Source organism: Coregonus clupeaformis, chromosome 12, assembly GCF_020615455.1.
Source record: "Coregonus clupeaformis isolate EN_2021a chromosome 12, ASM2061545v1, whole genome shotgun sequence".
NCBI classification, from domain to species: domain Eukaryota; kingdom Metazoa; phylum Chordata; class Actinopteri; order Salmoniformes; family Salmonidae; genus Coregonus; species Coregonus clupeaformis.
The window spans coordinates 9654486-9668011 of NC_059203.1; the positions used below are offsets into that span (position 1 = coordinate 9654486).

At 43.0% G+C, this 13526-nt stretch overlaps 2 protein-coding genes across 7 annotated transcripts in view; both read right to left on the reverse strand.

The window, feature by feature from the left end:
- Positions 1 to 370: 370 nt before the first annotated feature.
- On the reverse strand, positions 371 to 6196 carry LOC121578792 (T-complex protein 11 homolog). Its single transcript, XM_041893170.2, has 6 exons — positions 6185 to 6196; positions 2441 to 2655; positions 1882 to 2018; positions 1556 to 1632; positions 692 to 1312; positions 371 to 452 (listed from the first exon to the last, which is right to left on the reverse strand). Exons 1-5 carry the CDS (start codon positions 6194 to 6196, stop codon positions 1127 to 1129), a joined length of 627 nt encoding a protein of 208 aa, XP_041749104.1. The 3' UTR covers positions 371 to 452; positions 692 to 1126.
- Positions 6197 to 6514: 318 nt separating this feature from the next.
- LOC121577749 (polyhomeotic-like protein 2) overlaps positions 6515 to 13526 on the reverse strand; it is a 46466-nt gene continuing 39454 nt past the window's right edge. For all 6 annotated transcript variants that reach the window (XM_041891609.2, XM_041891610.1, XM_041891608.1 and 3 more), the window contains exons 10-15: positions 9702 to 9907; positions 9088 to 9220; positions 8829 to 8949; positions 8470 to 8587; positions 8059 to 8365; positions 6515 to 7859 (exon numbers count right to left, since the gene is read on the reverse strand). In XM_041891609.2, the coding sequence (XP_041747543.1) occupies positions 7705 to 7859; positions 8059 to 8365; positions 8470 to 8587; positions 8829 to 8949; positions 9088 to 9220; positions 9702 to 9907 (1040 nt within the window). In that variant the 3' untranslated portion in view covers positions 6515 to 7704. The remainder of the gene's footprint in view (positions 7860 to 8058; positions 8366 to 8469; positions 8588 to 8828; positions 8950 to 9087; positions 9221 to 9701; positions 9908 to 13526) is intronic.

Consider the following 13526-nt stretch of genomic DNA (forward strand, 5'->3'; position numbering starts at 1 on the left):
TTACCAAATAGAGCTATCTTCTGTGTACCCCCCCTACCTTGTCACAACACAACTGATTGGCTCAAACGCATTAAGGAAAGCTTTTAAGAAGGCACACCTGTTAATTGAAATGCATTCCAGGTGACTACCTCATGAAGCTGTTTGAGAGAATGCCAAGAGTGTGCAAAGCTGTCATCAAGGCAAGGGGTGGCTACTTTGAAGAATCTAAAATCTAATGGGGGGGACTGGCGGGACCCCCATCTCGGCCTCTCCCGGTGGGAACAGCAGCTTCCTGAGGATGGAGGTGTAAAAGGGTCCAAAGATTGTGCAGTTAAAATGGACCATTCGCCCAAAGGCCATTCCCAGCTCTGCTAGCTCAGCACTTAGCAGCCTCAGAGCAGGGGACATTGATGGACTCCTTTTAGTGGGGCTTCCCTCCAGCATGGCCTGGAGGTAGCCCTGTACTCTCTCTCCTACAGTATGTGTGGGATGCAAAGAGAGAAATCAGCCTGCTGCATCGCCCATCTGACTTACATACCGTGCTAAACTGTACAACTGTATGGGACTCATAATTATATCAATAAAGCTTCAATTGATCTCCACATATCTCAGGATAAACACAGTACTCATGCAATAGTTACTCTAGAATGCTGAAGCATTATCTTAAGAAGTACTTGGGAGGTCAGGTTGCCCCCGACTGGTGGCGACTGACCTATGAGAGTGCGGATGGGGTTGTTATCCTTTGCCTTGTCTGAGATCTGTCGCTTGAGCCCGTCTTCACTGTCCTGAGGCAGAGCTGGTCCTCCCTGTGTGATCAGAGCCTCCTTCACCTGCACAAGCACCTGCTCCCCCAGCCCCAGCAACGCCCCCTGCAGGTCAAAGTCACTGAGCGCACGAGAGAGACTGGTGTCAAACATCCATTCAGAACGGCTGCAGGATAAGGATTTACGTAACTCTCACAATCGATTGTCCTTACTGTATAATTGTTTACGTTTTTTTGTTACGTTAACTATGAGCTATTTCTCGAGCCTGCAGAATCGAGGGTTTGTTGCATATGTTTACACAGCAGGAGTTAAGCGCTTGTCAACTTCCATGTTCTGTTAAACATTACCTGTGCCCAGAGACAGCCAGTAAATCCCCCCAACTCTTACCTGTTGTGACTGCCCTCCAGCAGGGCAGTGATGGTCTGCTTGAGTTTACATACAAACCCCTGCGAAGAAAAAACAGTGGCCCCACACTGTGTGCTGTTCAACAGCAGAACTGATGCCTGTAGAACCAGTAGGCTCAGTCTCTGTTCCAGTACCTCCAAGCGGGCTCTGTCCATCAGAACTGTCTGTGGAGGGAGAGGAGAAATTTGAACATGAGCTACTATAACTAATTTTTACCATTGATATGTGGGGGTGAAACCGCAGGGAATTATTGTAGGGTAATCTCAGTCTATTGTCATTTCCTTGTTAAAAATTGCTTCAACCACCTTCTTCCTGGTTTAGATTCGCCACTAAACTGCATGAACTGTCAATATGCTTATTATGCCACTATGAAGACAGAACCAAGTGGGGTCCTGTTGTTTGATTACCTCAGGGTAGGTCTGGTTGTTGGGGTCCCAGCTCAGCAGACGCAGGTAAGCCCTGTTCAGAACGAATGTAGGACTGACTGGACCACGTGGCCTGGGAGTCCCAGGGTCAAGGTCGGACTGGGCACTGACCGATGCCTACTCTTGTCCTGCCACCTGAAGCCAAACAGTGGTATTGTCCAGGAACACTGGTTAGAAAGGTTTATTAAATTACTTTGAAACCAGTAAAATAAACAACAAAAAAAGGAGCATGTCAGGAGCATGTCAGATTTGACAGGACTGAAATGCTTTTAAGTGTAGATTTATTCTAAGAACCTTGTCTCACTCACCTGACTGCTTCAACAGGATCTCCTGGAACTTTGCTTGCTCGTACTGGACAGCCTGCTGCAAAAGATGAGGCCTGAGGCTCTGAACAGTAAAGTTGACCATGTCTGCCTTAATCAGGCCAAGGACTCGGAAGATCACCCTGTTAGTCAGGAAAGGAAAATATTTCTTAGCATCATACCATAAGTAGGCCTAGGTCCATTACCGGACATGTGTGGACCATACCCAGGGTAATTATGATTAGAGCAGTGGAGGCTGCTGAGAGTGGAATGGCTCATAATAATGGCTGGAATGGAGCAAATGGAATGGCATCAAACCATGTGTTTGATGCATTTGATACCATTCCACCTACTCCGCTCCAGCCATTACCACGAGCCCGTCCTCCCCAATTAAGGTGCCACCAACCTCCTGTGGATTAGAGGAATATTCTGGGAAGGAGCTTCTGAGAGTTGAACTATTTTGAGATTGTCTTTCACAAGGTAACTTGGTTACATTTCAATATCTGACATGATACATATACTTTTTTTTAAACCGTAAAATGAGCTCATTGAGTCTCTCTCTCACTTGAGGAGCTCCACTGGGTCCGAGAGGTCCTGTAGGGTCCTGATCTTTGGGTCTCGTATAGGGGCACACAGGGAGGCCATGGTATTGATGATGTAGCCTGACAGTCTTTGCAGGTCCAGGGCCCCATGATCTGCCTGCTGCTGGATCAGATCCAGAACCTCCTCCACCTGGGCCCTCAGATGCACATGGCCTGGCAGGAGCAGGGACAGCATGGTCTGACCACACAGGGGACAACCACACAGTGGGTCACTTAAATTAACATCTAGTTGTTCTTACTTTTTCACTGTCAATGCTGAGAAACTGAGAGAAGGAGGGTACATTACCATACTTACAGTTTTTACCTCTTGTAGCAGAATGACTACATGGGTATAGTCTGGAGGGCTTCATAAAAGCTGCTCACGAAGACAGTCCCAGAAAGCACGGTGAACTATGTCATTCACTCTCCCTTCCAAGCTAAAAGGAAATGAAAAACAATCTGTTATTTCAAAGTGACTGAAATTATTATTTACACAGGAATTGTGTGTGTTTCATAGCTTGTCTTCTTATCTGTCTTTGGGTGGGCTGTTCTGTCTGAAGATGAAGTCTCTGTTGATCACTATCTCATGTGCAATTCTCCAAATCCATCATATCTGAGAGTGAGGCTTTGGGAGGGCTCCCTGGAGCATGGACACACACATACACACACAGAGAGAGAGAGAGAGAGAGAGAGATACAGTGGCTTGCGAAAGTATTCACCCCCCTTGGCATTTTTCCTATTTCGATGCCTTACAACCTGGAATTAAAATTGATTTTTGGGGGGTTTGTATCATTTGATTTACACAACATGCCTACCACTTTGAAGATGCAAAATATTTTTTGGGGTGAAACAAACAAGAAATAAGACAAAAAAACTGAAAACTTGAGCGTGCATAACTATTCACTCCCCAAAGTCAATACTTTGTAGAGCTACCTTTTGCAGCAATTACAGCTGCAAGTCTCTTGGGGTATGTCTCTATAAGCTTGGCACATCTAGCCACTGGGATTTTTGCCCATTCTTCAAGGGAAAACTGCTCCAGCTCCTTCAAGTTGGATGGGTTCCGCTGGTGTACAGCAATCTTTAAGTCATACCACAGATTCTCAATTGGATTGAGGTCTGGGCATTGACTAGGCCATTCCAATACATTTAAATGTTTCCCCTTAAACCACTCGAGTGTTGCTTTAGCAGTATGCTTAGGGTCATTGTCCTGCTGTAATGTGAACCTCTGTCCCAGTCTCAAATCTCTGGAAGATTGAAACAGGTTTCCCTCAAGAATTTCCCTGTATTTAGCACCATCCATCATTCCTTCAATTCTTTCCCATTCCATGCCGATGAAAAACATCCCCACAGCATGATGCTGCCACCACCATGCTTCACCGTGGATGGTGTTATCGGGGTGATGAGAGGTGTTGGGTTTGCGCCAGACATAGCGTTTTCCTTGATGGCCAAAAAGCTCAATTGTAGTCTCATCTGACCAGAGTACCTTCTTCCATATGTTTGGGGAGTCTCCCACATGCCTTTTGGCGAACACCAAACGTGTTTGCTTATTTCTTTCTTTAAGCAATGGCTTTTTTCTGGCCACTCTTCCGTAAAGCCCAGCTCTGTGGAGTGTACGGCTTAAAGTGGTCCTATGGACAGATACTGCAATCTCCGCTGTGGAGCTTTGCAGCTCCTTCAGGGTTATCTTTGTTGCCTCTCCGATTAATGCCCTCCTTGCCTGGACTGTGAGTTTTGGTGGGCGGCCCTCTCTTGGCAGGTTTGTTGTGGTGCAATATTTTTCCATTTTTTAAATAATGGATTTAATGGCGCTCCGTGGGATGTTCCAAGTTTCTGATATTTTCTTATAACCCAACCATCCCTGATCTGTACTTCTCCACAACTTTGTCCCTGACCTGTTTGGAGAGCTCCTTGGTCTTCATGGTGCCCCTTGCTTAGTGGTGTTGCAGACTCTGGGGCCTTTCAGAACAGGTGTATATATACACTGAGATCATGTGACAGATCATGTGACACTTAGATTACACACAGGTGGACTTTATTTAACTAATTGTGACTTCTGATGGTAATTGGTTGCACCAGATCTTATTTAGGGGCTTCATAGCAAAGGGGGTGAATACATATGCACACACCACTTTTCCGTTATTATTTTTTAGAAACAAGTTATTTTTTTCATTTCACTATTTTGTGTATGTCCATGACATGAAATCCAAATAAAAATCCATTTAAATTACAGGTTGTAATGCAACAAAATAGGAAAAACGCCAAGGGGGCTGAATACTTTTGCAAGGCACTTAGATTGCACACAGGTGGACTTTAACTAATTATTAGATACAGAGACCAAGAGAGAGTGAGTGAGAGAGGGAGAGAAGTAAACTAAACTTATTACACTATGAATACCAACAAAATCACATAATATGAATCTATAGGCTACCAATGATAGGAAAATAATGAGTGCATACCTGTTGGGGAGTCAAGTTTCTGGAGACAAGGCACATCACAGCGTGTTGCCTCCCCCTCCTCGATCGGGTTTGCATTCTGCATGACTAGACCAATCAAAATAAAGTCATTGTTGTCTCATAATATCAATCGTCTCTTACACCTTTTGTCTGGAATGCATTCACCATCAACAAAACGGGGTATAATTTCATACTGCATTTTGGTTAGCTTATTAAACTATCAGAGAACCAAACTCACTTACCAACACTTTTGTTGAGTCTTCAGATAACGTTTGTAAATCTGTGTAAAGTTGTAAATTATACGCACACGATAAAATGCAACTGTGTAGCACATGAATGTATCAGGGATGTGTATTTACTACAATGTAACATCAGCGCAATAAAGTTTAAATCGGACCAAACCATTGCAAGTGCGGGAGACTTTATGCTTAAAGGTTTTATATGTAGTAATCATACTACAAATCTATACGCTGTGCATACATATTTGAAATATGTAACTGTTTATCAATTTAACATAAACAAAATGGCCAAACGTTTTATGTTCTGGTTTCACGCTCAATATTTGACACATACAGGTGGTTTGCTCCATGTTTAAATCAAAACATAGGGGCGTGCGGTGTGCTCTTACAGTTCAGCCCCGAGACCGTGAGATCCTACAGCAATGTTTTGACAATTAGGAATGGTACGAAGTACTACAAAGTTCGCCTTTATGTATTTTGTTACCAGGGAAAAACAAAGCGAGCACGTGTAGTGTGCTGTTTTAAAGTTCTCTCTGAAGTGAAATAGATGGAAACCGTCAAAACAACCGGAATTGTCCATATCGAGTCCGTTTTTTAATTTGTTAAAGCACACAAGAGGTCTGAACCCTGGTTTGAATGTCTATGGTGTGATCATACCATGGCACTTAGAAGTGATTGACATATGAGTAGGCCTACCCTAAAAGCAAAGCCACAGACCACACATTACTTTTTGAGTGGTAGGAAAGGAATCGCAAATATCTAATTTGAGGGACTAAAATAATCCCAAATCACTGATAAATTCCTCCTGCGCACTGAATGGTAACATTCATCTGCCACATATCCTACAAATTCAGTCGCATACATGATCAAAACTAAATAGACTTGGAAGCAGCCACTATTACATTTTTCAATACACCAACATATTCAAACCCACTGTACTTCAATTGTTGTACAAGCACTACCCTTTAAGCACCACTAGAGGACAGGCTAAATTTGTGACAAAATAATACAGATAAATATGTTACCATGTACTTACACTGTAATACATGCCCATGTAATAATGATACAAGACAACAGGAAGGAAGGAGGATCTTTCAGAGTTCTGGAGACAACTGCAATCCACCCAAAGGACCATGTGCGATCAGTGAAGCTACTGGTCTTGCTACTGTACTGAACATGCCATAGTATCAAACTCAAGCAAATATAGATTTGAACACAAAATGAATAAAACAAATACAACTTTGACTATGTTACAGATTTATCATTGAAAAATGTTACGTAACAAATTCAGTTATTTGATAAATACAGGCATTTGACAAAGCATCTCAAACAAATAATTAAAAAACACAATTGACCATTCATCACGACAAGCAGACAATATTTTTATTTTATTTTTTTAACACTAAAAAGACACCTTCCCCAAGCCATGATATTTACATGTTTGCATATTTCGAAATACTTAACCATTTTCATATAAAACATTATGGATAACTTAAAAGCAAATACAGGCATGTTAATTCCTTACAGGTAGCTTTAGATTCATACAGAACTGACAACTCACCAAACCAACCGTTTTAATTTCAGACCCAATCAAGTCATTTTGGTTGTATTAATTGAAACTAAGGAGAAGAGAACCAATCATTTTAAGTGCTAGTGGAATAAAAGAGGTATGATGGTGAACATCCACAGTGAGTTCCTTGAGATGTGTGTCTTTTCAGCCTTGTGGTCAACCCATAGATAGTATGGGTCAACCCTACAGTCATAGAAGACCTCACAGGATGTGAAATCTGACCCAGGAATAAATAAGGTATGGCATGATGTCTTGGTGAATCACATTTGGAAAGAAGATTGTGTGTCTAAGCCAGCAAAATGTACAGGGAAAGTATTGATTTTGTACATGAAAGCAAAATCAATGTCACAAAGTAACAGCTTAAACTGCTCTGAGCAAAGTGAAATGCCATGCAGTGTATGTGTATGGTTGGTGATCATTATGAAATGGAGCTTAGCATCTGTTGTATAAGACTCAAACTGGTGACTGTCTTACAGGCTTTCATTTGTTCCCTGACAAACATACTGTACATGTACGGCTGTCAATAACATCAGATCAGCACCAAAATAAACATACCACGTATGCAGTCAATGATAATTAAATTCACAATTATACTTCAGGAGAAAGTAATTCAGATATACCCACATATCTCATTTCCTACAGGCTCAAATATATCCTTGCAGTGCTTTTAGCACTATTTGTGCCATTCCTCTAACGCAATCAGTCCATTAAAGTATTTTCCTGACAACCAAGGGGATGAACAGTTGTCTATCTATCCATCTGTCTGCAGGCCATGAATAAATGTACCATGAAGGAGCCAATCCAAAGGTGGGATGAAAGATGGTAGTGCAGAGTTAAGGTAGTCATCAGTGCGATGGCGACATGTTTAATCTTGTCCCAGAGTATGACTCCTTCCCACCAAACACAGACTAACATGCACTCATACGCACACAGACATACAACAAACACACATGCACACATATCAGCACCATATCAACCCATCATGGCTAAGAGTCTTTGAGTATATTGATGCTTGCGTAGATCTTAAGTGCAGGTCCCAGTTTAATGTTCATGGCGCTCATAAGGTGGTCCTCTTTCAGTAGGAGCATGGCCTGCCCGTCTATCTCCTGAGAGCGGAACTCATCTGCTATCTCCTGGCAGCCTAGGAACAACAAGCCAGTGAACCAGTTAAATAATGACCTAATGTCAAAGACAAGCATGAACACTGTCTACATAAGACAATCCACTGAGGAATTAATCCCCCAGAGGGGAAATACGCTTACTATCATCACAACATCATACCTACAGAAGAATATAGTTATGGTGTAGGCCTATCTAAATACTGTATTTATGAGACTGACCTGGAAGGGAGCGGATGAACTCGTATACTTCCTCCACATTCCACTTGGTGGGGTTGTTGGGCAGGAAGTGCTGAGTGAGGAGAGGCAACTCTCGACTCCGGGGGGCCTCCTGGTCCGAGCCTCTCCCTGCCATGTGTGACACCGCCTGGGGTGCTGGGGGCCCTGAGCTGGCTTCTGACAGGGGCGACGGAGGCTCCTCATAGCTGGACATGTCAGAGCAGGGGCTGGAGTCTTCCTGGCTGGGTTGGGAGGGAAGGGGGTAGGGCACTGAATCCCCCTGGGTCTGCTGAGGCATAGGGGACAGCTTCTGAAACACAAAAACCATGATAATCAGCTCTGGTGTCACTGAGGGGAGCATGTTCGTTCACAGGGGAGCTGTGATGTCAGTGGAGAAGTAGGAGAGGATCTTACCTGCTTCTTAGGCTCGATACTCTGGTGGCCGCTGTTGTGTGACCTGTGCCAGCGGTTGGATGTTTTGCTCCTTGCTGGATGGAAAAGGCCTATCCGCTTTCTGCAACCAACATTATACCTGTTCCACAAGGATAATAGTTATGGCCACTCCCATCCCTCGACAACACTACTGAGGAGCTCTGACCCTGAGGGATTTAACCCACTCAAAGCATCTAAACATTCTACATCTATCTGCATTGCTTTCGGTTTGGGGTTTTAGGCTGGGTTTCTGTATAAGCACTTTGTGACATCTGCTGATGTAAAAAGGGCTTTATGAATACATTTGATTGATTAGAAATGGCCCACCAAATGTGAATTACCTTTTCGCACACACCATGGAACAAAACCGTTTTGACCCCTTGAATTTGTAGGCAAAGTCCACCCAGCCACAGAATTCACAGCTCAGTTTGGGGGAATCTGAATCCTCTTGGTCTTTTAATTCTGTGTGCAAATCAAAATAATTCCATTAAAGATCAACATCTCTTACATTGTTATGAAGCTGTAGCATTTAGAAAGTCCATCATTGGGTTGCTTGCCAAATAGGATGGCATCAATCACTCCATACATGACCTCCCTTACCTTGAGGGGTCAGCTCCTCTGTCTCCGAGTCTGTGGTGTTGGTGGGGTTACTAACAGGAGTCTTGTCAGGGTCAGAGGAGAGCTGCTCATGCAACTTCTTTGGGCTGTCCATCATCACAGGCAACCGCTCAATCTGGGGAAGACAAAGTGTGATGGCTTAATGGCACTCTTTCCAAGCTATGACAGCAATACAATGGCAAACTAACAATGCTGTGTCCATAAGCTATAATAAAGCCTGTGTAGCAAACATCCACTAGGAAACAAGGAGTTGTTAATTGATAAGCCAAATAGGCACAGTCACTCAAGTGTGTGTATATCAACATTTTACTCCCCACCTCAGAATGATAACACTGTTAATGGTGGTCTTAACATCTGTGTGCCTTCTTTCACAGACATCTCTGTATGGAACAACATTTGACTACAGTAGGCTATTAGAATTTATGACCAAGGTAAACAATAGTAAGGCATTGCCCTTTGTCATTGCTTAGCACAGAGAGTGTGGTTGCATGATTGTTTGTTGCTAATAGGAACATGCCCCTGTGGGAAACCACTCAAGATAGTGGCATGTTGTTTACTCCTAGCTGCTAAGGAGTAGCATGGGAGAAGGCACTTACAGGAAAGGGTTCAGCTCCCTCCTGGATGACAAAGCCCTCGATGACGTGGGTGAGGACCTGGGGCTTGACGATGGCCTGGGGTGGCTTGTTCTCCCCATTCTGTGGGATGCTGCCAGTCAAAGTAGGTGCCTCATTCTCAATTCCTGAGGTCATGGCTGGAGGTGCAGTCCCAGGTGCAGCATTCACCCTGTTGGTAGTAGTGACTCCTGCCAATGACATTTACATTTACATTTTAGTCATTTAGCAGACGCTCTTATCCAGAGCGACTTACAGTTAGTGATGGCATACATCTTTTTTTTCATACTGGCCCCCCGTGGGAATCGAACCATGCTGTACAAGGGGCCTGCTGCTTTAACGAAAAATTAAAGCAGTAGATAACTCATTGCATCATTCAATGATCTGGCCCACATGTGTACTCAATGTTTTAGAATTGATTCATTTCACTTAATAAATAAAATATTATTTCACAGTGTGTACTACTATGGTCTACTCTAGTCATTCAAGTACTGAAGTAAATTTACATCATATATCGATCATCCACCTGCCAAATAATGTGCAACGGGCCCACTCCATTACCAAGCGTTTGTAATGCCACTCACTAGATGCGCATTAGTTGCTGATGTAAATTGATCACGATATCTAAATATTAAATTAAAAACGGCTGTCAAAAGTAATTAGATTCCAAAAAGGCGCACTCGTAATTGACAGATCGACCACTTGTTTGTAATTTCCAAAGCATAGATACAAGTATGGCTACCGTAATCGAGTAGTAGCCTACGCATGAAAACAGCAAACGCTTCCGAGGCTGTTTGCAACAATGTTACAAACCTTCAAAGTAATGATAAAGTTCAACAACTGTTCCATTTCAAAAGGGAAATAAGAATTGGCTCACCAAAATTCTTCCTGCCGCTTCATATGCGCTTTTATCCGATTCAATACACAAGCACGCGCTATCGCCTGCCTCTCTCTTTGAAAGCTATAGTTGACTAGAGTCAACTGTACTACAAAGCACGCAATACAGAGCAGAGACGCTCGCTCGATCCAGCCCTGCACCAATGGTAAGAGGCGGGCAGCATAGAATAATGAAATACTTCAATAAGGTACCGCCCTCTCATTTTCCTTAATAGACATGTACTCTGCGTTTATACTCCACAGATGAAAATAAAAACACTTCACTCATGTTGACTGACACATTTCTGGCTCTTCTCATGTCCATAATCTCAGCCCTGCAAATGCACAGGGCTCAAGTCTATCTGAGCAACTATTGACATACAGGAACCACTCTTTAGTCTTTATACAAATGCAGGTCCAGTGACCCAACGTAGCATAAAATTCCACAATTGCAAAATAAACCTTAAATTATCTTTATAAGGTAACATACTACAGAATACTGCACCAAATATGGTTTAAGTAAGCACAATAAATACCAGGGACTCCATTAAAACCAGGAGCAGTTGGCTATTCTGCAACTTTGGGTTATGTTCAAACACTCAGCAGGCTCTGAATGTGTTGCAATCTGGTCCAAGCAAGAGCCAGAGGTCCTGCAGGCCTGCCTCTCTATTTTTAGACATCAAAGTTGACCCTTTCTGTTTATTTTGAATCTCAGTGGCAAGCGGAGCACCGCGACTATGCATTCACACCCAAGCACTGGTCATAAAAAAAGAGCCTTGTGGCTTTACATATTTCACTTTTATAAGAACAGTAACAATAAAAATGAAACCTCTTAATATGATCTGCATGTTCAGCATTTTGAATGAGCGAGAGTGTAAGACTACCATCATAAAACACATTTTCCATTTGAGTAAAAGTTTAAAGCACAATATTTTCCTGTCCATGACAAATTTGACTTCCCCTGACAGGAACACTGTTCACTGCTCCTCAATGGTTCCATTGGGGATAACCAGACAAGATTCCTCACCCTGACCAAATCCACAAGCACACAGCTGACAATAAAAAAAGTAAGACAACAGATCTGCCTCCCCACCTGGGGCATTATTTATCAACTGTGTGGAAATGTCTTACTAAATTCTGGCGTATGTGGAGATTCTAGGATTTGCGTGTGCAAAACATTATTGGGATTTATCAAACTGTCACACACACACAACATACAGTGGGGGAAAAAAGTATTTAGTCAGCCACCAATTGTGCAAGTTCTCCCACTTAAAAAGATGAGGCCTGTAATTCTCATCATAGGTACACGTCAAGTATGACAGACAAAATGAGAAAAAGAAATCCAGAAAATCACATTGTAGGATTTTTAATGAATTTATTTGCAAATTATGGTGGAAAATAAGTATTTGGTCAATAACAAAAGTTTCTCAATACTTTGTTATATACCCTTTGTTGGCAATGACACAGGTCAAACGTTTTCTGTAAGTCTTCACAAGGTTTTCACACACTGTTGCTGGTATTTTGGCCCATTCCTCCATGCAGATCTCCTCTAGAGCAGTGATGTTTTGGGGCTGTCGCTGGGCAACACAGACTTTCAACTCCCTCCAAAGATTTTCTATGGGGTTGAGATCTGGAGACTGGCTAGGCCACTCCAGGACCTTGAAATGCTTCTTACGAAGCCACTCCTTCGTTGCCCGGGCGGTGTGTTTGGGATCATTGTCATGCTGAAAGACCCAGCCACGTTTCATCTTCAATGCCCTTGCTGATGGAAGGAGGTTTTCACTCAAAATCTCACGATACATGGCCCCATTCATTCTTTCCTTTACACGGATCAGTCGTCCTGGTCCCTTTGCAGAAAAACAGCCCCAAAGCATGATGTTTCCACCCCCATGCTTCACAGTAGGTATGGTGTTCTTTGGATGCAACTCAGCATTCTTTGTCCTCCAAACACGACGAGTTGAGTTTTTACCAAAAAGTTATATTTTGGTTTCATCTGACATTCTCCCAATCCTCTTCTGGATCATCCAAATGCACTCTAGCAAACTTCAGACGGGCCTGGACATGTACTGGCTTAAGCAGGGGGACACGTCTGGCACTGCAGGATTTGAGTCCCTGGCAGCGTTGTGTGTTACTGATGGTAGGCTTTGTTACTTTGGTCCCAGCTCTCTGCAGGTCATTCACTAGGTCCCCCCGTGTGGTTCTGGGATTTTTGCTCACCGTTCTTGTGATCATTTTGACCCCACGGGGTGAGATCTTGCGTGGAGCCCCAGATCGAGGGAGATTATTAGTGGTCTTGTATGTCTTCCATTTCCTAATAATTGCTCCCACAGTTGATTTCTTCAAACCAAGCTGCCTATTACCTATTGCAGATTCAGTCTTCCCAGCCTGTTGCAGGTCTACAATTTTGTTTCTGGTGTCCTTTTACAGCTCTTTGGTCTTGGCCATAGCAGAGTTTGGAGTGTGACTGTTTGAGGTTGTGGACAGGTGTCTTTTATACTGATAACAAGTTCAAACAGGTGCCATTAATACAGGTAACGAGTGGAGGACAGAGGAGCCTCTTAAAGAAGAAGTTACAGGTCTGTGAGAGCCAGAAATCTTGCTTGTTTGTAGGTGACCAAAGACTTATTTTCCACCATAATTTGCAAAAAATTATCAATTTGTCTGTCATAGTTGACGTGTACCTATGATTAATATTACAGGCCTCATCTTTTTAAGTGGGAGAACTTGCACAATTGGTGGCTGACTAAATACTTTTTTCCCCCACTGTATACACGAGCGCTACAACCCTGCCTGGAAAACTCCCTTCATTCACCTTTTATGGTAAAAAAAAAATCCCTAATTTGCTGTATAATTTGGAAATGTTGGAACTGGGCCATGTCAGTTTCTAAAAGAAAGTGCAAAGGCAAATTTGATCACATCTGTGGAGGTGTGGGC